The sequence below is a fragment of the Neodiprion lecontei genome, chromosome 5 (assembly GCF_021901455.1).
Source record: "Neodiprion lecontei isolate iyNeoLeco1 chromosome 5, iyNeoLeco1.1, whole genome shotgun sequence".
Classification (NCBI taxonomy): domain Eukaryota; kingdom Metazoa; phylum Arthropoda; class Insecta; order Hymenoptera; family Diprionidae; genus Neodiprion; species Neodiprion lecontei.
The window spans coordinates 12,757,528-12,780,650 of record NC_060264.1 but is presented as its reverse complement, the minus strand read 5'-3'; the positions used below and the strand labels follow the sequence as shown (position 1 = coordinate 12,780,650).

Here is a 23,123-nt window from a genome sequence, read left to right as displayed (position 1 = left end):
TCCGACTAAATGTATCGATCGTGATCGAGAGCCAAACTACGCTGCACGGTCGGTAAAACAGAATCCATGCTCGAAGCTTGTTGCGAACATAATGCCGAGAATCACAAGCTCGACCCGGCGTAAGAAAAGACGCTTCGAATGCATTCGTACAGTTTTTTGTACCAAGCGATTTGAACCTTTCAGTTACTAGCTACAATGATGCGCGAATAGATGGCGCAGTTTTAAGTGTACGAAACCATGCTTATTGTTAGCTAAGATCTTTTCGACCTATTACTTATATTTTTACTGTATCCACCTCATTTTCGACTGAAAGAAACTATGAGAATTAATTATTACCTATTTAAATTATTCTATGGCTCAAGTTCAATTTGTATTCTTGTGCTTTATCTACTTTGGAAAGTAAATTAACGTCTTGAACATTACAAATTTGACGAATTTTCCGCAAATTCTAAACAGGATTCTAGAAAATCGCACGTGACGTTGATTTCAAAACTTTGATAAATGTTGCGTTAATTAATTACCACAATCTTGTTTACGCAAATTAATTAGAAAAACTTCGGTAGATTGTCGACTGCGGTTTTTTGCAAAATAAACGAAACGGTCGACTTTTCTTGCATCATTTCTGACTTGTTTACGAGTGTTTTCGGCCGGTCACGTGATGTAGCTCTAGCAAAAACGCAGGAGTTGCAAGACAAGGTGTAAAAATAAAAAATCTCGGTAGTATTGGAAAGCCTTTCGCAAAGATGATTGTTACGCGCGGGTAATGCAAAATATACAGCGAACCGCGCTGATCGACGCTGCGTCAATTACAGATCACGACTATTGATCAGGCGTATCTCAAATGCGCCGACAAAGTATCGATATGCCGGCGTATAACAAGCGTTATACACATAAGCCATGCAGGATAATTGCGAGGAAACGGTAATTGCGGTTAACCGAGCTGTATACGGAACGGGAAAACAAAAATAAATACGACGGTAATGAATTTCACACGTCGGTTAAATCGGTAGCGTACAATTTTGCGATAATTAAGCAATCGACGCCGTGTTTGCCGCGAAATGTAATATTCACACTGAGAGAAATTTTTAGTTTCGGTTACCGCACAGTCCTTGACTATTTTCATTTTTTACCACAATCGAAAAATATAGTTCTAGGTAGAAAATGAAAATTAGTTTTCTAGCTGTTGCCGGAAAGTCTGGTATCCGTTACTATTCTTTCTCATTACGATCACTGTTACTAGATTTTCTTGCAACTTTTGCGAAAATTTAACGCTCGTGCTAGGATAAATTGACGTTAAAGCCTTTTTTAACTAAAAAAGTAGAGTAAACCTCACAAACTGATTTTGCGTCGCAATTAGCAAGAAAGTAACAAATGAAATTTTTCTCAGTGCATGCCGATCACGGCGCAGATTGTTGCCTCTCCGTATTTGAAAAATCGCTTGATGACTGCACGTTGGACCTGGTAGATCTTGAGATCTAAATGCCGTGCAGATTGTCGATAGAAGCCCTGAAACCGATGTGATAATTACATTGCACTATCTGAGTGTAAGTAACGTGAAATTAAAGTGAGAATGCAACGATTCGCATTCTATGCGCTTGTGTTGTTGCATTTGCAGCGCGGTTATGGATAACGTTATACGTTAAATTGTACAGCGTGTACAGAACCGGGTGATCGATCGGTATCCGTTAGTTTGAGAGAATAACTGATAAAGTTATTCTCGGAGTTATGCCAAGGCTGATGTGTGCTCGTTTCAATCGTATGTAATTGCATGGTTATAAAGTACCGGCAATACATTTATACAAAGAAGAATCGCTGCACTCGGTGCGGAATATAACGATCATACGTTTGCGCATACATCAGCTAACGATGAAAATCAAGATTTCCAAGTTTTCCCGGAGAACAGGACGCGTACGTCCTATAATTAAATTCTTACACCAAAGAATCTTAAATTTCTACGCAACTTCACTGCAGCACACTGAGAATAATTTGACTTGTTACAGTAACTAGAAAAATTGAGTCAAAGAGGTATCGTTGAAAAAACTGTTTGAATATTGTTGGAATTGGGAAAAACGAGGCACGCGTAACCATTTTGCGCTATCGTCGATCTTTTTTTGATAATTGCAACGCAAAATCAGTCTGTGAGGTTTACTCTACTTTTTTAATTAAACAAGGCTGAAACGTCAATTTATCGTTGCACGAGCATTAAATTTTCGTAACAGTTGCAAGAAAATATAGCAACACTGATCGTAATGAGGCAGAATAGTAACGGATACTAGACTTTCCGGTAACAGCTAGAAAACTAATTTTCATTTTCTACCTAGAACTATATTTTTCGATTGTGGTGAAAAATGAAAATAGTCAAGGACTAAGCAGTAACTGGAACTAAAAATTTCTCTCAGCGCAGTAGATTTTGCTGACTGTGGCGTTTGACTCTGAAACGTTGCAATTCCATGCAAAATTCCATTCATATTTGCAAATTTATAAACTAAAATAAAGGCGCAGAGTATCTCGGTATAAGAACATTCTAGAATGCGTTGCGCTTCCGAGAAAGCCTCGGTCAGACGTCAGGGCAAATTTTGATTCTTTGATTTCATCTAAATTGGCGTCTAACCACAACCACATTATTTTCCTTGTTTTATTTCTCACTAATCCGATGAATTTCCAGTAGGAATCCTGTTTTACGATTCCAATATGCATTGAAAATGTATTTCATCCTAATGGATAATTTACTTGCCAAAGGTTAGATAACCGTTTACTTGTGACGTTTCTGGCTTTCTTCACAAGTTTTTACGAGCCCAAAGAAAATCGGAAAATAAAAAACAACGAAATTTTATTGAGAATTGACGAAATAATTTCGCTAAACTTCGACCTTCGTGACAGGATCGGGCTCTCACCCTATTACTCGGAAAAAAAGTTTATCTACCGTTACCAAACTTGTATTTTCATATGGCGAAAGATGTATTCATTTATTATTATCGAATTGTAGTCGAACCAAGTAAGGACCGATTAAAGGTGTGAACGATTAACAAACCGTACATGACTCGGCTAAAATTTGATTATAATAACGGAACCGCTGATAACAAGCATTGCGTGGTAAGGTTGAGGAAACGACGGAACGTGCAACCACAAAACTCGCACTGTGCAACTAATTCACTGTGTGTACCGAATTTGAAAAAAGATTGGGAGTTTTGCGATAAAACACGATCCGTGTGTTGGGATTGTTATCGGAATTCAAGTATGATTGTGCTAGTTATATAACCGGTTTTGCCCTTTGCCATAAGTAGTAGGTTTTTAATGTAGTTCGTGAAGCGAAGTTCTGCAGACGTCATGTCGGGGGATCGTCGAGCCCTGCTGATGATGGTAACATTACTATCTGGTTGTCTCGTTTTGGCTGACGATGGTTTTGAAATCGGAGGTGAGTGACAATAAACCGGCACTCGGAGGAAAAGTGATACGATAAATCTAAGTAAGCAAATGATGCTTTTATTCGAATTTTTACGTCGCGATTCTCGCATTATGGGCGTTGGTTTCATGCTTTATTCGAACATCCCAACAAGGATGAAAAATTCCCATCGAGCGATTTTCTGAAACATTCTAACAACCACGCTACAAACTTGTTGAATATGTTTATAAGAAGATAAGAAGTAATCCGAATTTTTGCACAAAGCAGAAAATTTTTCGAAAATAACACTTTTCACAACTATTGATAGGATCGGAACTGAATATTTCCTCAGGCAACCAGAAAAACACTTGTGTTAGAATGATCAATGGTTCGAGATTTTCTACAAGAATTCATCAGACATACATAATCAATATTAAGTACATAATTATGAAATACAAATTACAAATTTCAACCGTTGCGCATCAAACTTCACCTTCAAATAATTCACCGAGAGAAAAGATTTACAACGTTTCACCAGAATTCCGGAAAACATTACCATTCTGAAAGTTCCGAAACGCGGTAAACGTTGGCACACGCGAGTCCTGAACCCTCAGATAATGCTAATAGTGCGCTACTTTGTTTTGAAAATATGAGAAGTTACGGAAATTAATATTTGAGAATAGGCGAAACAGACATCGAGGTCTGAGAAATGTTCCTGGATTAAATCGTACGACTCTTACAATTAAATGGTCGACCGAACATCCAAATTATATTACGAATCTCGTTTTCGAGATTACATCGTAGTACCGTCTACTTCACGTTAGTGTCACGAATATTCAGAGCTTATAAAAAAAAAGAGAGCGCCTGGCCCCCTGGCGCTGCGGTTGTTCCTTCTCCAAGTCATAACGTTTTTCGTGCGTAAAAGTGTAGCACGTTTAGAGCATTGTTCCAGTTTATTAATCAAGAAAAATCATGGGAAAATCACACAAGAGGAAGAAGAATAAGGAGAATAAGAGCGAGAAGTTCTTTAAAAAGTTGAAGAAGATAGTTGATGCGATGCCTGATAGCTCTTCAGATACGACCTTGAGTAGCCCGAGACGCGAGGTTATGCACACGAGCGTGCCCACCTCGGGTAGAGCTGCAAAGAAAACAATTGCTGGCAATCAGGAGGCATCGACAAGTCGTCAAGGTATTTTCTTCTGTTTTTCTTTCGTTATTTCCGTAGACAGGGCGGCTTTGCCGTACGGAGACAAGTTCACAGAAATTGTCTCGGGTCGAACAAAACCTAAAAAGGTTTGAGCGGGTGTCGCTCGCGGAAATAGCGGGCCACAGACTCGGCGGTTTTGTCCGTACGAAGGCAGACTCTCAGAGTTCTGCCTTGAGTCGATTGTGAATGTAATTCGCAAAAATGAATGATTATTGCATATTCCGCATTTATCATGGCCACATGACTCGGCGGCCCAGGCCGTACGAAGGAAATCTCTCAGAGTATTTTCTTAGAGTCGAACTGTACGATTCCCCTGTATGGAGGAATCGGCAGATGGCCCAAGGTTACGGTCGCGTAACTCGACGGCATTAGCCGAACAAAGATAGAGTAATTTTGTCAATCACGAGGCTGTTGCGAAATGAGACTCGTTTGCGTAACAAATACGAGAGGCTGTCTTTATCGCAGGTTAATCCATTGCAGGCTTGTCACCAACGAACGACAACAATGGGGGAAATATTCTCCCCGTCGCATCGGTTGATCCATCGCGAGATACCGAAGGACAAACTCCAGCGGATGCTGAGAGTCAGGCTACAGAGGACGCAGCACAGGCTTTCGACGAAGAGACCCTGCGTATCCTGGGTGCCCTTGAAAAATCTGGTGCGCCAGAATTACAGCTAAACTCAACTTTGGCACAAAATTGGGAAAAATGGATAGCCGAAGGACTCAAGAAAGACGACCTAGAGGAGTTGTTGTCAAAGTATGCGCGAACAGGCAATTGTCGCTTGGAAGCGCCAGTGTCAAACGCAGAAGTAGCGTCATCGCTCTTCGAGTCGGCCACGAAACGAGACAAATACTTAAGAAATGCGCAAAATATTCGCGGTTCAGCTATGGCCGCATTGGGTGCTGGAATTTCGTTGCTGTTGACCCCCAAGGAAGACGGCATTGACGAGTATCAATTGTTGGAGTATCTTGCCGACGCGGGTCGACTGCTGGCACACGCTTCTCGTCTGGACTCGATTACACGAAGATCGTGCATTACGCCGTCTCTCGACAAGAAGATCAAGGGAATTCTGGACGAAACTAAGCCCGACGCTTTTTTATTCGGCGAGGATTTGCCCGGAAAAATAAAAACGGCAAAGTCGATCGAAAAGGTGGGCTTGGAGTTGAAGGCTCAACCATCGGTGCCCAAGGCGCCTCTTCGTAACTCGAATTCGGGAAACTGGAAAGGCCCGTCGTCCAACTCGTATCGAGAGGGATCTCGGGCGGGCGCGAACCAGAGAGGATCGAGGAAGACTGTCAAATTTGTCCCGAAGTCGAATCAGTCGTATCAACAGCGAGATCAACAACGAGCTTGGAGCCAGAGTCGCAAGCAGAGCTCGTACCAACGCTCGCGGGACAGGCCTTAGAGGTGAATAAAGCAGCGGGGCGGCTGCAAAAGTTTCTCCCCCAATGGGAAAAGATCACGCGGGATCGATTCATTTTAAACTGTGTAAGAGGGTACAAAATTGAATTTGACCAGTCAGTACACCAATCTCTTCCGCCTCCTCAGCAAAAATTCAATTCTGGGATTGATCTTGAACATATGAAACTGGCGATCGCCAAATTGTTAGATCTGGGCGCAGTCAGACCCTGCTTGCCATGCCCGGGACAATTTATTTCGTCGTATTTCTTAGTACCAAAATCAAACGGAAAAATGAGATTCGTGTTAAACTTGAAAAAGCTCAATAACTTTATAGTCACGCAGCATTTCAAGTTAGAGGACATTAGAACTGCGACGAAACTAATCTCGCGAGGTGATTTTATGTGTAACATAGATTTACAAGATGCGTATTTTTTGGTATCTATGCACGTGGAAAGCCGGAAATATTTGAGATTCATTTTCGGGGATATAATGTACGAATTTGTATGCCTCCCGTTCGGTCTATGCACAGCGCCGTATATTTTTACAAAAATCCTAAAACCGGTAGTGAATTATTTACGAGGGAAAGGATTCATCTCGACAATTTACTTAGACGATATCCTCTGCATCGGCTCGAATCTTAACGCGTGTCGCACAAACGTAGAAGTCACTATTAAAGAACTGCAGTCACTAGGGTTTATAGTGAATTATCAAAAAAGTAGCTTGATTCCCAAGAAAGATTGCACTTTTTTAGGATTCGTTATTAACTCTCGAAAAATGAGATTGGAGCTACCGGAAGTCAAGAGAAAGAAAATGGTAGCCGTGATCGACGACTTTAGCCATCGCAAGTTTTGTACAATTCGGGAATTCGCTCACCTCATGGGGAAGTTAGTCGACTGTTGTCGCGCAATTGAGTATGGATGGTTATACACCAAGAGATTCGAACGAGAAAAGTTCTTCGCCCTGTTAGTCAGCGGGGGGGATTACGATGCACAGCTCGAATTATCCGCAGGTTTGCAGATCGAATTCGATTGGTGGAAACAAAATATTACAACGTCATTTGGTCCGATAAGAAGTTTTCGATTTATTAAGGAGATTTACTCGGACGCGTCAAAAACGGGCTGGGGCGCGTATTGTTGTAATGAAGGCGCACACGGTTTTTGGAGTGACACCGAAAGGGGGCTGCACATTAACCAACTCGAACTAATTGCCGTCTTTATGGCCCTTAAATGTTTTGCAAGCGAATTGTACGATTGCGAAATTTTACTAAGAATCGATAATACGACAGCTATTGCATATGTGAATCGAATGGGAGGAGTTCAATATGCCGCACTTCACGGGATAGCAAAAGAGATTTGGCAATGGTGCGAGTGTAGGAAAATTTGGATTTTCGCATCTTACATAGCGTCCGAGGAAAACGTCGAGGCCGATAGGGAGTCGAGGATAAAGAATATAGACACGGAATGGGAACTGTCGAGTTGGGCATACGAGAAAGTAATTTCGGAATTTGGCAAACCAAAATTGGACCTGTTTGCATCCAGGATTAACGCGAAATGTCAAGCTTATTGTTCGTGGCACAGAGATCCTGATGCCTTAGCTATTGACGCGTTCACGATCAACTGGAAATCGGAGTATTTTTATGCATTTCCACCGTTCGCATTGGTACTCAGGTTCCTTCGAAAAGTTATCGCAGATCGCGCCTGTGGGATTGCGATAGTGCCGAATTGGCCTTCGCAACCATGGTTCCCTATATTTATGGACCTTCTCGTAGAGAAACCGATGATCTTCGCTCCCGCTAAATGGCTTTTATTGTCTCCTTGTAGGTCTCTCCAGCATCCATTACAGAAATCACTGGCTTTGATTGCCGGGAAATTGTCGGCGAATCTTACCGCCGCAAGAAATTCTCGGACTCAGTGATCGAGACGTTGTTGGCTTCTCTCGCCGAGAGTACATGGAAGCAGTACTCAGGACCTATTAAGCTATGGGCGAATTTCTGTCGAGAGACGGAAACAGACATTTACAAAGCGAGCGCGAACCGCATTCTCGAATTTCTGCAAATGAGATACGGTTCAGGAGCCTCCTATGGCACATTAAACGCGACGCGATCGGCGATCTCGTTAATATCGACGAACGACATGACTAACGATCGGATTATCAGTAGATTTTTTAAAGGGATTTTTCGGCTTAGACCAACGAAACCTCGATACGACGAAACATGGGACGTCGGCATCGTACTTACGTACATTGCGAACTTATATCCTCTCGAATCATTAAACAATCAACAATTGTCAGAGAGATTAGTTACGCTGTTAGCTTTAGGTACGGCTCATCGAGTGCAAACTTTCTCGCTCATGAGACTTGACAATATTTCTCACTCGGCACAGGGCTTCGAGATAAGGATCTCGGACATCATTAAAACGTCGAGACCAGGGGCTTTCCAGCCACTTTTGTTATTGCCGTACTTTCGCGAACAGCCTAGACTGTGCATAGCGAGCACGTTGAAGAGATATTTGGAAATAACAAAACCACTCAGAGGCGATTGCAGTAACGTACTGATCACTTCGAGAAAACCCTTCAAATCGGCGAGTACCCAGACAATAAGTCGTTGGATCCGGTTAGTGTTGGCAAAGAGCGGCATAGGACCTGAGTTCACGGCGCACAGTACAAGGCACGCGTCTACGTCGGCTGCCTTGGCAAAGGGGTTGGATATTAGCGCGATAAGAAATACCGCGGGCTGGTCAAAGGACTCGCAGGTATTTGCAAAGTATTATAATCGGCCGATTAAATCGGGCAGAAAAGACTTTGCAGCAACCGTGTTCTCATAATATTTATCAGTTATTGCATAAGATATCATTAATTACATTTTGTTAGAATCGAAGTAAGCGAATAAAAAACCGCTGATTCTTGTTCTCGAGAGACCACTGGTCTCGATAAAAGTTACGTTTTTTGTTGCCTGAGGCTGTTTAGAAAATAATAAAATAATTTTTTCTCTGAACATCTACGATGTAATCTCGAAAACGAGACTCGTAATATAATTAAACGATCAAACGAACTTACCTGTTGTGAAGTTCGATCGTAATTATATGTAGAGTCTCGTTTGAGATGATTACATCCCACCCATTGAACGTTTTATTTCCGTTCGTTTCTATCATTCCCTCCCCCTTTATTTATTGAAATGTGTTCGTTTTATTATTTTCAATCCTTATGGAGTACTTTAAACAATATGACTTGGAGAAGGAACAACCGCAGCGCCAGGGGGCCAGGCGCTCTCTTTTTTTTTATGAGCTCTGAATATTCGTGACACTAACGTGAAGTAGACGGTACTACGATGTAATCATCTCAAACGAGACTCCACATATAATTACGATCGAACTTCACAACAGGTAAGTTCGTTTGATCGTTTAATTAATCACGTGTTCTTGATCCCTTAGGACGAATCCCTGAGACAAATGACGAGGTGAATATCATCCTGCCCCACTAATTTAAGATTAGCGATACTGTGAGAATCCACAAGGATCCTGACCAGCAGATAATCATCTTTGACTGATGTTGAGTACGAAAACGACTTTTAGCCGTCTTTCAGGCGCTACGGGTCAGATATCAGCCAGAGATTAGCACGTAACAGAACGAACGGTAGTAACGATCACGCTTGTATTGCCCTGGCGCCAGATGCGCAGGATATTTCTCTCGAGTGAAATAATGTACAGTGGAGCCACAGAGCGCAATTGGCAGCGAAAGAGTAACAGGGATATTTCGCTTGAAATAAGTATTCATATCGACAACAATATAATACAGTTTGATGTGCGATAAGGGCGGAAAGTAGGCGATGCATGAACAAGTGGTGTTTGCGGCACGAGTCGAGGGCAAGTGATCCGAATGATCTTGAGAACTTCGTATTTTTAACGAGCATCTTCCGAATGTCGAACATCATTTTTTCATTCTTTGAGAGACATTTTCATTACTTCGGACGAATCGGAGAGCAAATAAATCAACGGATTAGACAGAAATTGTTCCTTGTACTTTATAACAGGAAAATAGAATCCTATTTATTTAACTCAACGTCGGAGTTAAAATCCTTATTGTTAGTCATGAGATTATTTACTGTTAAATTGTAGACTCTTGAGTCAATCTTCGTGTATTTTGTAAAGGTATATCGTATATCGTACATCCACTTTTGGGTCAACGTTTGTACGTGTTACACACGTTTATCGTGAATTTTTCATTACGTGAATCTTGTACATCGGCCACTTTCAAATCACAAATGATTCTCTTGCTGCTCTATCTTTGTTAAGTGTCACTGTGAATAATCGTCAACGACTAGCGTCGTTACACGCCAGACAAATATATAACAGTCGGATCTTGACAACAATTCGCAGGTACAATAAACTTGTATATTGCGTCCAATTCTTCTTTCTATACCCCTGGAAATTCAGATTCTCCCTTCTCTGGGTCCCCAAACGTACCTCCCTGTGATTATGGTCTAATTGTTATTCGTTTATTATTATTTATGAGCCGATTGAGCTTAATCATTATTTGGTTTTGTTAATTTCGATAATTAACTGGCGCCCTCTGCAATAATTTATTCTGAGCCTCGACGGGAACTGACCCAGGTTGCGTCGAGTGGAAGCGATTGAGAACTAAACAACGATTGACACAAGATTTATCGGATTAAGTTCGATAGTTAACACAAAAGCAAAGGGAGTAAGTCGCCTTTGTCTTGACTTATAACTCTGTGAGTTTGAATCAGTGAATACTTACTGTTGTGTATTTTCTGGTAGGGCCGGAATAAGGACGGGTTGAGAAATAAAATGTACACCGGACGTAATTGTTCAGTAAGTTTCATCTATTTATTCTAGAGGTAACCATGAACGTTCAGGGGGTTTGTACGGGTCCAGTGCCAAGGTTGAACTGACTGTTGATGTATTAATTTCTCCCTCGCCAGCTTATTACCAATATTAGTTTGACATGTACGCTTACATTGCTTTACAGTAGTGATCGCTTTTGAGTATATCATAACATTTACTGATTCCCGATTATGAGTATACCGCTGTCAAAGACCAATGCATATACGAGTACACCACTCGGTGACTTCTCACTAATTTTTTACTGATTTCCAGTCTATGTACACTGAATTCTTCGGTGGTGAATTTGTAATTGAGAATCTGTGAAATATCATTGATTTAAATTCAGTGTGTAGAAAAATGGTCAAGTTCTCATCCTATAGTTTTCTACGCCGCGTTTTTTTTCTTGTGGAAAACGATTCATAACGCAAAGAAGGCGTGCTCGTTTGCGATGATGTCTTTTTCAATCCAGAGTCGTGACCTATTGAAAATGAACAAGCGTGATATCTAATTTTACGTTTGGAAATTCATATCGAGAACATAGTCACGTGAATGTGAGATGAACATCAAAAATTTGATAATTAGGTCTTACCAACTAAAAACAAAGGTTTAAAGAAAAATCCAAAAAGTAAAAATTTCCGAGGGTCAGCCGCCAAAATATCAGTTAGTATGCGCAACCTTACAAAATCATTGTAATTTTTCCATATTTTTCGGCCAGGTCAAGTAATATGGGAAGCCAGAGATGTTTTGGCGAGTCCAGGGGAGCCAGCAGCTCTAACATGCGACCTGTCGGGATCTTTCGCTAACTTTGGGTGGCGAAAAATCGACGGGCCGCCGACTAGCGAAGAGAACTTGAGGAAACTCACCAAAACTTGGCGCTTCAACGAGACGTATTCAAGAATAGGTCTATATTTTAAAAACGTCTTGAAAGAAGACGACGGAATTTACGAATGCTGGGCAAAAAATCACAAATACTTGATTGAACATAGGCGTGGACTTTTTGTCGATCCCGTGGTATCATTATTCCAGACTTCTGCCGTTGCTTTGGATGCAAGTAGGATTTGTGTGAAATGGAATTTTCTAGGAGGTAGAATGAGTGGGTATTCGGCGCTTGGCGTACAAATCCAGAAAAACGGTTCACTCGAATGGCATCGAAAGTACAAAACGAGGACTAGCACCTCCAGTGGTGTCTTTGTTGCAACAGCGTGTGATCCAGACACAGCCTACTGGTTTCAATTTACTCTGACATCCGGACCAGGCATTGATATACATTATTTTTCGAGGTGGATAAAGACTTCTGAGAAAGGTATAAGTATAGCAGATTTTGTGTTATTGTAAACCTATACTCTGGGGTAAACTGCTCTCAGAAGCTGTGCTTATTTTTTGCATACGAAGTCGTATCAAAGATTTCCTATTGTTCCGTAAAAAAAAAGCAACGACTACAGCGAGTAAAAGTAATTGCTAGGCATGCGAAAAAAATATTGTGAGACCAGTGATTTTTTTGTATGAAAAAGTAGCACTTGATTCGGAAAATAACAGTGATCAGTTGAAAAAATTGCATTGTTGTATGAAACGCCGCATATTTCAAACAGCTAAGAAATACGCACGTCGAGTAGTTGATTTCTCCGAAGAGATGAATTTAGTGAATCTGGCATATTCTTTCTACGGGAATAATATAGAAGATGTCCATTAAATATGTATACAAATAAATGAAATATTCATTTCTTGTCACTTTATTTGTTTAAATATGTGCAAAACCCATTTTGTATTTATTTGAGGTGATTCGCTTAGAATGAGTCTTTTTGCAGATCCTATATACGTACCACTCGTCTGGGTTAAGGAAACGTCTGTCGATTCAATAACGATTGAATGGTCGAAGCCACCGAGGGAGTTTGAAAGTATTTTTAACTATTATCAAGTGACAATGTACGGAACAGGCATCAGTGGTGTAAAACAGTTTAAGAAGATATCATCGATGAGAGACAATTATTTGAAATTCGAGTATCTGACAACTTTGGTCTCTTACAAATTTCAGTTGGATGTGTGCTTCGGAAATGACTGTGATCCACAACTTTACCCCTCCATCTGGTTGGAAGATGTCGTGCCGAAAGACAGAGGTATTGATACTACATTAACGGATATGCATTTGTGAGGCAAGACATGATGAATCTTGGAATTTCCAGACCCGAAATTCATCCCGAATGTTTCGGTAATCGAAACGGGTGTCGCTTCAATAACGATTGCGTGGAATGCACCACCGACGGACTTGCAAGACCGCGTTTATTGCTATAAATTAGCGTGGAGCACTGAAAACTTGAGCAACAAATCACTATACGTGAACAAAACCGAGAATTCCCACAAATTCGAAGATCTTCTGCTGAACAAAACTCATCGATTCAAAGTAGCAGCCTGCAGCGATTACAAAACGCAATGCGGTAATTGGAGCGAGGAAAAAGAAGCTTTTACGTACATCACAAGTATGGGTAATGTGGAGAACTGATAGAATTTATATGGAAATATGAATAAGATTCGACCTCACTCGCTTCTTTTGATATTTGCCAATCACCGTGGTGTTTGTGTAACTAAACCTGCAAAATGAATAACATTTTTTCTATCTTTCGCTCATCCTAAGCTGCCAAGTTCCAATCGCAACTCGTTTACATCTGTGCGGAACGATAATTGCATTTTTCAGCGAATCCTATGCCCAAAGTTGGGGTGTATGAGAAAACTTATTCGCACGATGTGATACACGTATCATAGATTCAATAACGTTATCGCATTTCCAGATTCCAGAAGTGGGGTACAAGATGAAACATGGCTGATTACGGGAGCAATTGCTACTCTACTTGTCATCGTCGTTGTAACGATGGTGGCTTGGAACTTTCGCAAAAAGGTACTTATACCCTGATGAATTCAGTCTTGGCCTTCGTGCCACGGTGAACGGACTGATTAATCGACATGGGACATGTTGTTGCACAGGCGTTGAGACGAAAGTTGATCAAAGCAAGACTGGAGTACTTCAATTCCGGGGCCCCGATTCCTCTGGATCCAGAATTGGCTGTGAGCGATCAGGCCGAGTTACTGCCGTACAACAAGAAATGGGAATTCCCGCGGGATCTCTTGAAACTTGGTAACGCGCTACTTTATTTCTTCTCCGGTAGTGAATAGTAATAATCCGTTTCGACGAATCCTATCGAGATAGGCACCATTCAGCTTCCGATAATGAGATGAGCCGAATGAGCATGTCGAAAAGTATTTTTTGTATTGAATCCACATGACAAGGCCAATTATATTGTATCTGCCAGAAATCGTTTTATTCAGCGAATTACACTTTTTGCCAGAAGATTGGCGAACCGATTGCGGCCGCGAGTAAAATGTCTACTCTGTAAACTGCGCCGGGTCAAGGCGGTCGATGTTGCGAATTATATCATAAGCAAATTAGCATCTTGTCGTGAATATCTAGGATTTGACGAGTTGAATGAGTCAAAGAATAAGTGTTGAGAATCAGTAATCGCACCTCAAACTTTCCGCCTGTTGGATCCTCTCACATCACGTGTTCAATCGGCATTCGGGCACCTGGATTATCTTCAGTCCTCTCTGTTAATTGATAGAGTTTGATCCACTCTTACGATTAGCGGATCTTCAGATTTAGATTCATGTATTAACTTTTTGGATTTTGCCACCTCACCAGAACGTTTCTAAAGAACGGACCACCGTCGCAGGTTTATCTTGATTTCATTGCGAGTGACGGTAGCTCGTTGCTGCATGGTAAAAATGTTATTTAGGTATATGCCAATATTACAGACCAATGAACGTCATTAGTTTCTTGTGTCAAATCACGGGAAAAATGTAAAAGCGGAGTTAATATAATTTATCCGTTCTTATTTTTTGCGTACAAGCTTCCAATAGCGGAATCGCCACACTTGATCAACGCTTATTTCCTTGTGTACAATACCCGAGAACACTTGAAATTGGGCTCGATTCTCAACACCAAACACAATAAGTTTCGTCATCATGGGTGAGAATCGGTTTATAAGCTTCTCCAATTCCTGAGTGAATGAAGTAATATTTACCAATTATCGCACGTAAATTGCTTGCGATATTTACAAAACCTATGGATTACTCTCAGCGTCCTGGTGAGGAATTTTCATTGCTCTTCGCATTCCGTGTTACATTGATCACTGATATTGCTCAAAGAAATTGGCGCCCATCATTCATTGGTAAAACTCACAAGTGCACGATCGTTGCTGTGTCAGAATATGGCGCGTAGCCGTCTGTATTTTCATCTTCAGATTCACTGCACCACTAATTGAGTTGAACACTGTAAAAAAAATGGGGTGTCGACTTCCATAGAATGGTTTTGGCATCAACCTAACAATATCCGAGCTTCAAATCACAATCGTAATCAATCACAAAAATTGTTCTATAGTCGTCCACAGCGGACACTATTGGTCAACTTTAACATTGCTAATTTATTGCAGTGAATAAAATGCGGGATTATTCTTTTGACTTACACAAAAACGCGATTTAGTTGAAAAATCGAGGTTATATTACGTCCGGTTACGTCCTTTATCCATCTATTGCTTCACATTTCGTAGACGACTATATTCCAGAAGTCTTCAACTATTATGACATCGTCGATGCGTTGATAGATGTATCGATCAGTTTTCCAACGAAATGGAATAAAACTAATCAAAATCCGACCATTGACTGACTTGTAGTGAAAATCAAAACTTGGGTGGGGTGCCACGAACCCAGGCGTGGGAAGTTTAATGTCTCGACAAATCGAGTATGACCTCCGAGAATTACGTATGAATAGGCTCTACTGTTTCATTTAAAGGTTGGGGAAATTCTAGAAAATTACTGATTGGAAAACCTCCGGCAATGTTATTTACGCCAGCGATAGTGAATACAACCTTTTCGATATATAACAGAAACAAATCTGAGCAAATTCGAACATCCGATACTGGAATATAGGAAATTTCAGAAGAGATTTTTTGATTGCAGTGTTCCATACTAATAAAGTCTGTCTTTGATCCGATTCACACGTTCATATGCTAATATTGCTACCTGACTAGATCCCCGTAAGTTTTTTAAACAATAAAAAAATATTCAGTATTATAATATAATTAAAGCGTGTAAATGTAATTGTAGATGAACATCAGCTGTTACATCGTAGATAGAGAAATCTGTTTTCATCACATCTGAAAATCACTATAATTCGTAAAATTCTATCCATGTGATCTGAGGAGATCTCCGAGAGATCTTTACGGCTAACACAATAGACAGAAAAATATCAGTATTAAGTCAGGGGACACTTTTTTTCCTGACTTCAATTCATCGAGTTGATGTTTTTGCAAAAAAGTTTCATGTCATTTCGCCATGCTTATGCGATTCAGACTCTTTTTGCAAAACGCAACATGCTCCCTTGAAGTTTTTCCATGAATACCTAATCGGTGGATCGCATGCATGCTGTTAACCTTTCAGACGAAGTATTAGGAAGCGGTGCATTCGGCGTAGTGAGAAAGGCACAGGCAAAGACGATCTGCCCACGCGAAACAGTCACGACAGTTGCGGTCAAGACGGTCCGACCGACGGCCAACCTGAACTGCATGAAGGCCCTTCTTCGCGAACTCAGGATTCTCGTTTACTTGGGTCAACATCTGAACATTGTCAACCTTCTCGGCGCGTGCACAAAAAATATTGATTTGGGTGAGTCGATTTGCGTTATTTAAACTAAGTTCGTTCTCACACCATACGGCGTTATGGATATTGACACCCACGCATTCCGTTGGATGTCGATAGGCGAACTCTTGGTCATCGTCGAATACTGCCGGTACGGGAACTTACACGACTACTTGGTGCGACGCAGAGTCAACTTCATCGATCAATTGAACGAATTCGGAGAAAAACTATGCGATTCGGCTGCCCGTGAAGACGCGATCAAGGTCGATGACGTTGGGTAAGTCGCCCTGGCCTCCAATACTGACATGAATGTTGGTTACCTTCGGCCCATCTTTGTCACATCTCTGTGTGCTTTCTTATCCCATGTTATTATGGTGGTATTGGAATGAATCGTCGGATGATAGTCAAAACTAGAGTTTCAATTACTTGTGGTCGATTGATGTCACGAAAAGTATTGTAACTTGTCATAAGCTTATCAAGTTAGCACGCTGCAACCAATTCGCCGTTGATCTCTAAGAATTGGCCATCACCATCGAAACTACTACGCTCATGTGAATAGAATTTGCGAGAACAAGTGTATTAATTCTCGATCTAAGCTGTCCATTATTTTTATTGTGTTATGCTTGCAGTAAAAACACGGACAGCCGTTCCGATCGCAATTCGACAATAGTTAACTGCTCGAATAACGTTACTTCCAAGACTAGGGATGCGAGAGTGGACGACTGTTCCCCAAGTGTCAGTTTAATGGAACTCAACGCGCCGTTGAAGTATCCAGGTGATCGGACGAATTTCAACTCAAGGCCGACGTGCACGCACGACTTGGTGTGTTGGGCTTGGCAGGTTTCTTGTGGCATGCAGTATCTCGGCGCGAAAAAGGTAGGAAGATACTCACAAGTTTAATCTTCTTGCGTCAGTAATTCCCAATACTGACACAGCTTACTCGTGGTCTTTTTCGCTAGTCTTCTTCGGACACAAAATCAGTGATGTTAGTCGGCGTGTAGAATGGAGTTGAAACTGAATCGTGTTTCAGATCATACACGGTGACTTGGCAACGAGAAATATACTTCTCACCGATGACAACGTGGTAAAGATCTGTGACTTTGGTTTGTCAAAGTCTCTTCGGGAAGAAGAGAATCAGAAGAGCACGGAGAATGGTCCTCTCCCCGTCAAGTGGATGGCCATCGAGTCGCTCAGGGATCGAGTGTTTTCTACCAGATCGGACGTCTGGTCTTTCGGCGTCGTTTTGTGGGAACTGTTTTCTTTGGCGAGAACTCCTTATCCCCTGATAAGACCTGAGGATATGTGCCGAAAACTAGCCGAAGGTTATCGTATGGAGAAACCGCCGTACGCGCCGAGAAGCATGTGAGTGGCAAGCGTCGATTTCACCCGAATCGTCAACGAACGAACTCTTTAACACGTAGAGATGTTTTGAACCACCTTTTCTCACCTTCATTCTAGTTACCAAATGATGCTTCGTTGCTGGAAAGCGGAGCCGTCGGAACGACCGTCGTTCGAAAAGCTGACGATCAATATAGCCGTGCTGATTGAAGAGCACGTGAAAACGGTATGCTCAATATTTTGAAAAAGATTGATCATTCTCACGTATTCAAACGTGACTTAGACGCGGTCCATGAAATCACTGATTCAACTTCAGTCGCTCGTGAAATTTGCAAGTATATCATCCATCACCTGCATACATTGTAGAGATCAATATACATATATATGTATATATTAGGGTGTTTCTCATTCAAATAATATTTGATTAACCCAGGGACGCATGCAAAAAATGCTTGCTGCTGGTCTAAAGAGAAGCCGCAAAGAGGCTGAGCACCGTGGTTCCCGTTTTAGGGTGTCCAAATACAATTATTTTCAAAAAATGAAAAATGTAAGTTCCCAAATCTTTGACACGTATTGTACATTTCGAATTTTAGGAAGAAATGTCTTACCGCATTTTTTGCGAGCCTTGTATAACCACCATTTCTCACTTATGCGCTTCATATAATATTTTCGGGCTGTAATACACTTTTTTTGTGCAATAGAAAAAGTTAATACGTGTTAAAGGTTTGCTAATATCTGCTTTACACTTACTCTGAAAAATCATTTTCACATACCTCAATCAAAACTTGTGCTACTGTACTCATTTAAAGCTTCTTTTCGGATCAAAAGCAAGCATCATTTTTATGCGGCTCACAGTGGTCCGAAAGCCCGAATTCTTGGCCAAAACTAATAACTCAAATATTTCTCAGTGAAAATTGCTGGTATTACTATACCTATAGTTTTTTGGCCTGCTGGTTTCGAAAATGAATGCAAAAATGCGAAATTCAAAATGGCGGCCCCAAAATGGCGGATGTTTTTCGCGAAAAATGATACCAATTCGCTGAAATTCATACCAGTAATGTTTTTGGGGTCGCTGATTCCGAAAAAAAAAACAAAAATGCAAAATTCAAAATGGCGGCCCCAAAATGGCGGATGTTTTTCGCGAAAAATGATACCAATTCGCTGAAATTCATACTAGTAATGTTTTTGGGGTCGCTGATTCCGAAAAAAAAACAAAAATGCAAAATTCAAAATGGCGCCCCCAAAATGGCGGATTTTTTTCGCGAAAAATGATACCAATTCGCTGAAATTCATACTAGTAATGTTTTTGGGGTCGCTGATTCCGAAAAAAAAACAAAAATGCAAAATTCAAAATGGCGGCCCCAAAATGGCGGATGTTTTTCGCGAAAAATGATACCAATTCGCTGAAATTCATACTAGTAACGTTTTTGGGGTCGCTGATTCCGAAAACGAATGCAAAAATGCGAAATTAAAAATGGTGGACCGAAAATGGCGGGAATATTCCGTGAAAAATGATACAACTTTGTTAAAAGTGATATTTTGTAAATTAATTTCTTTAATTCTTACACATTTTTTTCGATGCGAAAAAAATGTGGTGCTTTATTGAGCAGTTATCAAACAGTTGCTGTCGTGTCCACTGCACAACCTCCATCTTGGATCCTATCATTGAAAATGCAAATATTTTACTTACTTTTAATAATTTATAAATTAGAATTATTCACTTTCGTGATAATATTCAGTAGTGCGAGTCCAATGAAATTCAAATTGGACACTATGTACATTACATCAGATACATTTGTAACAGTCCTCAGGTATATGTAAACAAAAGAAAAAGTCTGCATCGCCGCGCTACACTAATCCCACGAGGCGGGACACGAGGCTCCGACCGAGTCGACAAAACACTGCTTCAAAGAATGCTTATTTTTGACCAATGGAGCAAAAACGAGCAGGCGATGCCAACGGTTTCACATTCTCTATACTTTTTCACACTAGGAATCGTTGAGATCTCCGCAGGATCTCCGGGGATCATAACTAATTCTCTACAGATAGTAATGCAAATCAATGAAATAGGTTATTTTGCAGCACTCGTATTGCATCATTAATATCATCGCCATAAATTCCGAAACTTGGTTCTTTCACAAAATTTATCTAATTCACTTACCTTGAGGAATAATATCCATTTTGGTTGACTCAATTTTGATGCAAATTGAAAAAACTATAGCCTTTTTTATCCCGCGCTCGAAAGCGTGCACACACCACAGTCCCGCGCGAGTCTTGACAAAGGTCACTTTCGAGGGTTTACCACAGGCCATAGAATGAATATAAACATCTGTCCTTTTGGATTTCAAAGCTCTAATGCCATCTATTGACAAATATGTGAAGCTTTACCTCGGATGATAACTTTCGGTTTTGGGGGTTTTGGCCAGGAATTCGGGCTTTCGGACCACTGTGGCGGCTGTAGTAAAGTTGGAAATTTTTGAAATGTGAAACATCGCAACATGTGCATTAGGGTGATTCAAAAAAAAACAAAAATTTTTTTTTTTCTCGCAAACAGGCTTAAAAGTTTCCTTTTGGCTTAAAAAAGTGCCAGTTAAAATTTGAGCTCTTAATATTAATATTAAAGTTGTCCTCATCGCGCTTTTCTATTTCCCATAAGAATAACATGGGAAAATTTTTTTTTGCACCTTCTGATTTTTGGTGCTAGCCTATCGTGTGTCATAAAAAAAAAACCATCACTTAATCTTGTAGAAAATTGAACGCTCTACAAAAAAGGTCTCTTATGATTTGTTGCGGAAACTAATAGTTCAAAAGTTATTCGAGGTCAAAGTTCAAGTTATCGCAAATTTTACCGTTTTTAATGCATTACAGCGAATTTCATGGCTTGATTAAAAAAATTTATCAGAAAATTTGTGTTTATCTTGAACTTAGTCTTTAGGAGACATAAGTTTGTCAACAATTTTTTGCAATAATTTATAAGTACAAGTAAAATAAATAAATTTCTTTTCTTAACAAAACCAATCGTCACTAAATTTATACCTCATGTAAGTATTTTAAATGACTGAAAGAAAATTTATTGCACTTAGATTAAACAAAAAGGAAACAAACTATGATTTTAAGGCTCACTGACGCTAAAAATTTTCTTAACGAGTATCACTGGCCTCACTATACCAAAAAACTATTGACAAACTTATTTTTCCTTAAGACTAAGTTCAAGATAAACACAAATTTTCTGTTAAATTTTTTTAATCAAACCATGAAAATTGCTGTAATGCATTAAAAACGGTAAAATTTGCGATAACTTGGATTTTGACCTCGAATAACTTTTGAACTATTAGTTTCCGCAACAAATCATAAGAGACCTTTTTTGTAGAGCGTTCAATTTTCTACAAGATTAAGTGATGGTTTTTTTTTTATGACACACGATAGGCTAGCAACAAAAATCAGAAGGTGCAAAAAAAATTTTTCCCATGTTATTCTTATGGGAAATAGAAAAGCGCGATGAGGACAACTTTAATATTAATATTAAGGGCTCAAATTTTAACTGGCACTTTTTTACGCCAAAAGGAAACTTTTAAGCCTGTTTGCGAGAAAAAAAAAAATTTTTGTTTTTTTTTGAATCACCCTAATGTGCATATAAAACAGTAATATGTGCATTACAGAATGATTTTGTTTTTACGTTGCATGATATTTCGCCGCGACGTTGACATGAAAACACATTTCAGTTTTACCTGGAGTTGGGTAATCCGTACACCAAGATTTACGCTGATATCTGGAAACGCGAGAGAGAGACTGCGATAAGCGCGGAAGAATCGGGCACCATCGGAGAAGATTTACAATGAAATGAGTACGATCCACCTATCGGATGTCGATTTATGGTTACTTGCCCGGGCATATCACGATGCTCAGCGCGCAAAGATACAATTCTGTCGAAGCGACAGTTGCGCGTAACAATGAACTCGATACGCGGAGCTTACTTTTAATATTTGCAAACTGTTTTGATATCTCACTAACTCGTTTTTTTTCAAGCTGCAAGTTTCTTCTTTATTCAGTAGTTACCAAATGTAAGTCTAGTGTTTGGAAATACACCGTAAAAAAGCACATTAGTCAAATCACGTGATACATCGTGAATTACATGATTTTCATTAGGAGAGTTTACAAAAGTGAGCCACGAATTGGTATTGTGTACAATGAAAAACATTGGAACAATCACGATGACAAAGTTTGTTAGCAATGAAAAAAGACATACAAAAAGCAGACATCTCTTAATTATCATTTTGATCGAACGATCTTCGAATTGCAGTCGATTTACTTGAAATGAACGTGGATTTTCCTTCTCTTGGTGAAGCTTGTATTGACAGGAACTGAGCCTTTGTAGTAAAAGAGTGTCGCATTCAACTTTCGTTGATCTTGATGATTCGGGATGTGGAAGCGAATCGAACTACTTGCTAAAGTCTTTTCTGATAGAATGTCGTCAAAACAATGGACGATAATCAGGGGCTTGTTAATTAATTGGACTCGATTTTCAAATTAAATACAAGGTCAAAGGGTTTATTCAAAATAAATGGATCAGAACACAGTAACTAAAGTTAGTTCAGAATATATGATCAGAAACAAAAGTCAAAGGTAGTTATTTTGAAATGCATTAATTGACAAAAGACAAAGTTGGTAATTACCGGTATAAAATTATTTCATTTACGCACTTTGAGTTTCCAAGTGAGAAATGCTTCACTAAGAAGTCAAGATTTAGAACTTTTCTTGTAAGAAGATTCGAAATAAGGATTCATAGTATCTCGTAGAGTTGATCAACTGTTGCACAAGTAGATTTTTCCGAACTATTCTGGTAGATAGATCTCTTCGAAGAGACTCATTCTATTTGAGCACAATGTTCCTATTGGCGTTTGGTTTGTGATTTAAAGAATCTACCGACTCACTGATTGGCTCTGCTCAATTTCAAGGAAGTTGGGCCAACTAGGAAATTGCACAAGTGTAAAAGAAATATTTTGGTCCTCTGTATTCCTGCCTCGTGGGCCTGGGAATAGTGGATCAGTATCGCCCAACCCAACTCTGCGATGAAATCTGAGCTAACTTTGTTTCCCGGAGTTTTGACTCCTTCGCTCTTACGTTATAATAAATTTCTAACTAAATCCCAAATTAAGCCTATAAGCATATCCATGAACTAGAGTATCGATCAAGGATTTTATTCCTTCGACAAGGTTGCGCTTAACGTTCCGATCAGTTTGAAAAAATTGCATACCTTTCCCCAAGCTTCTT

General features: G+C 40.1%; 2 protein-coding genes across 2 annotated transcripts; both read left to right on the top strand.

The window, feature by feature from the left end:
• Positions 1 to 3,313: 3,313 nt before the first annotated feature.
• LOC124294797 lies at positions 3,314 to 11,925 on the top strand. Its single transcript, XM_046741977.1, has 3 exons — positions 3,314 to 3,415; positions 11,548 to 11,867; positions 11,914 to 11,925. Exons 1-3 carry the CDS (start codon positions 3,328 to 3,330, stop codon positions 11,923 to 11,925), a joined length of 420 nt encoding a protein of 139 aa, XP_046597933.1. The 5' UTR covers positions 3,314 to 3,327.
• A 968-nt stretch (positions 11,926 to 12,893) lies between these two features.
• Positions 12,894 to 21,889, top strand: LOC124294613 (platelet-derived growth factor receptor alpha-like). Its single transcript, XM_046740620.1, has 10 exons — positions 12,894 to 12,946; positions 13,013 to 13,312; positions 13,616 to 13,722; positions 13,809 to 13,959; positions 16,317 to 16,541; positions 16,635 to 16,791; positions 17,144 to 17,390; positions 17,545 to 17,876; positions 17,973 to 18,078; positions 21,575 to 21,889. Exons 2-10 carry the CDS (start codon positions 13,309 to 13,311, stop codon positions 21,689 to 21,691), a joined length of 1,446 nt encoding a protein of 481 aa, XP_046596576.1. The 5' UTR covers positions 12,894 to 12,946; positions 13,013 to 13,308; the 3' UTR covers positions 21,692 to 21,889.
• The last annotated feature ends 1,234 nt before the right edge of the window (positions 21,890 to 23,123 follow it).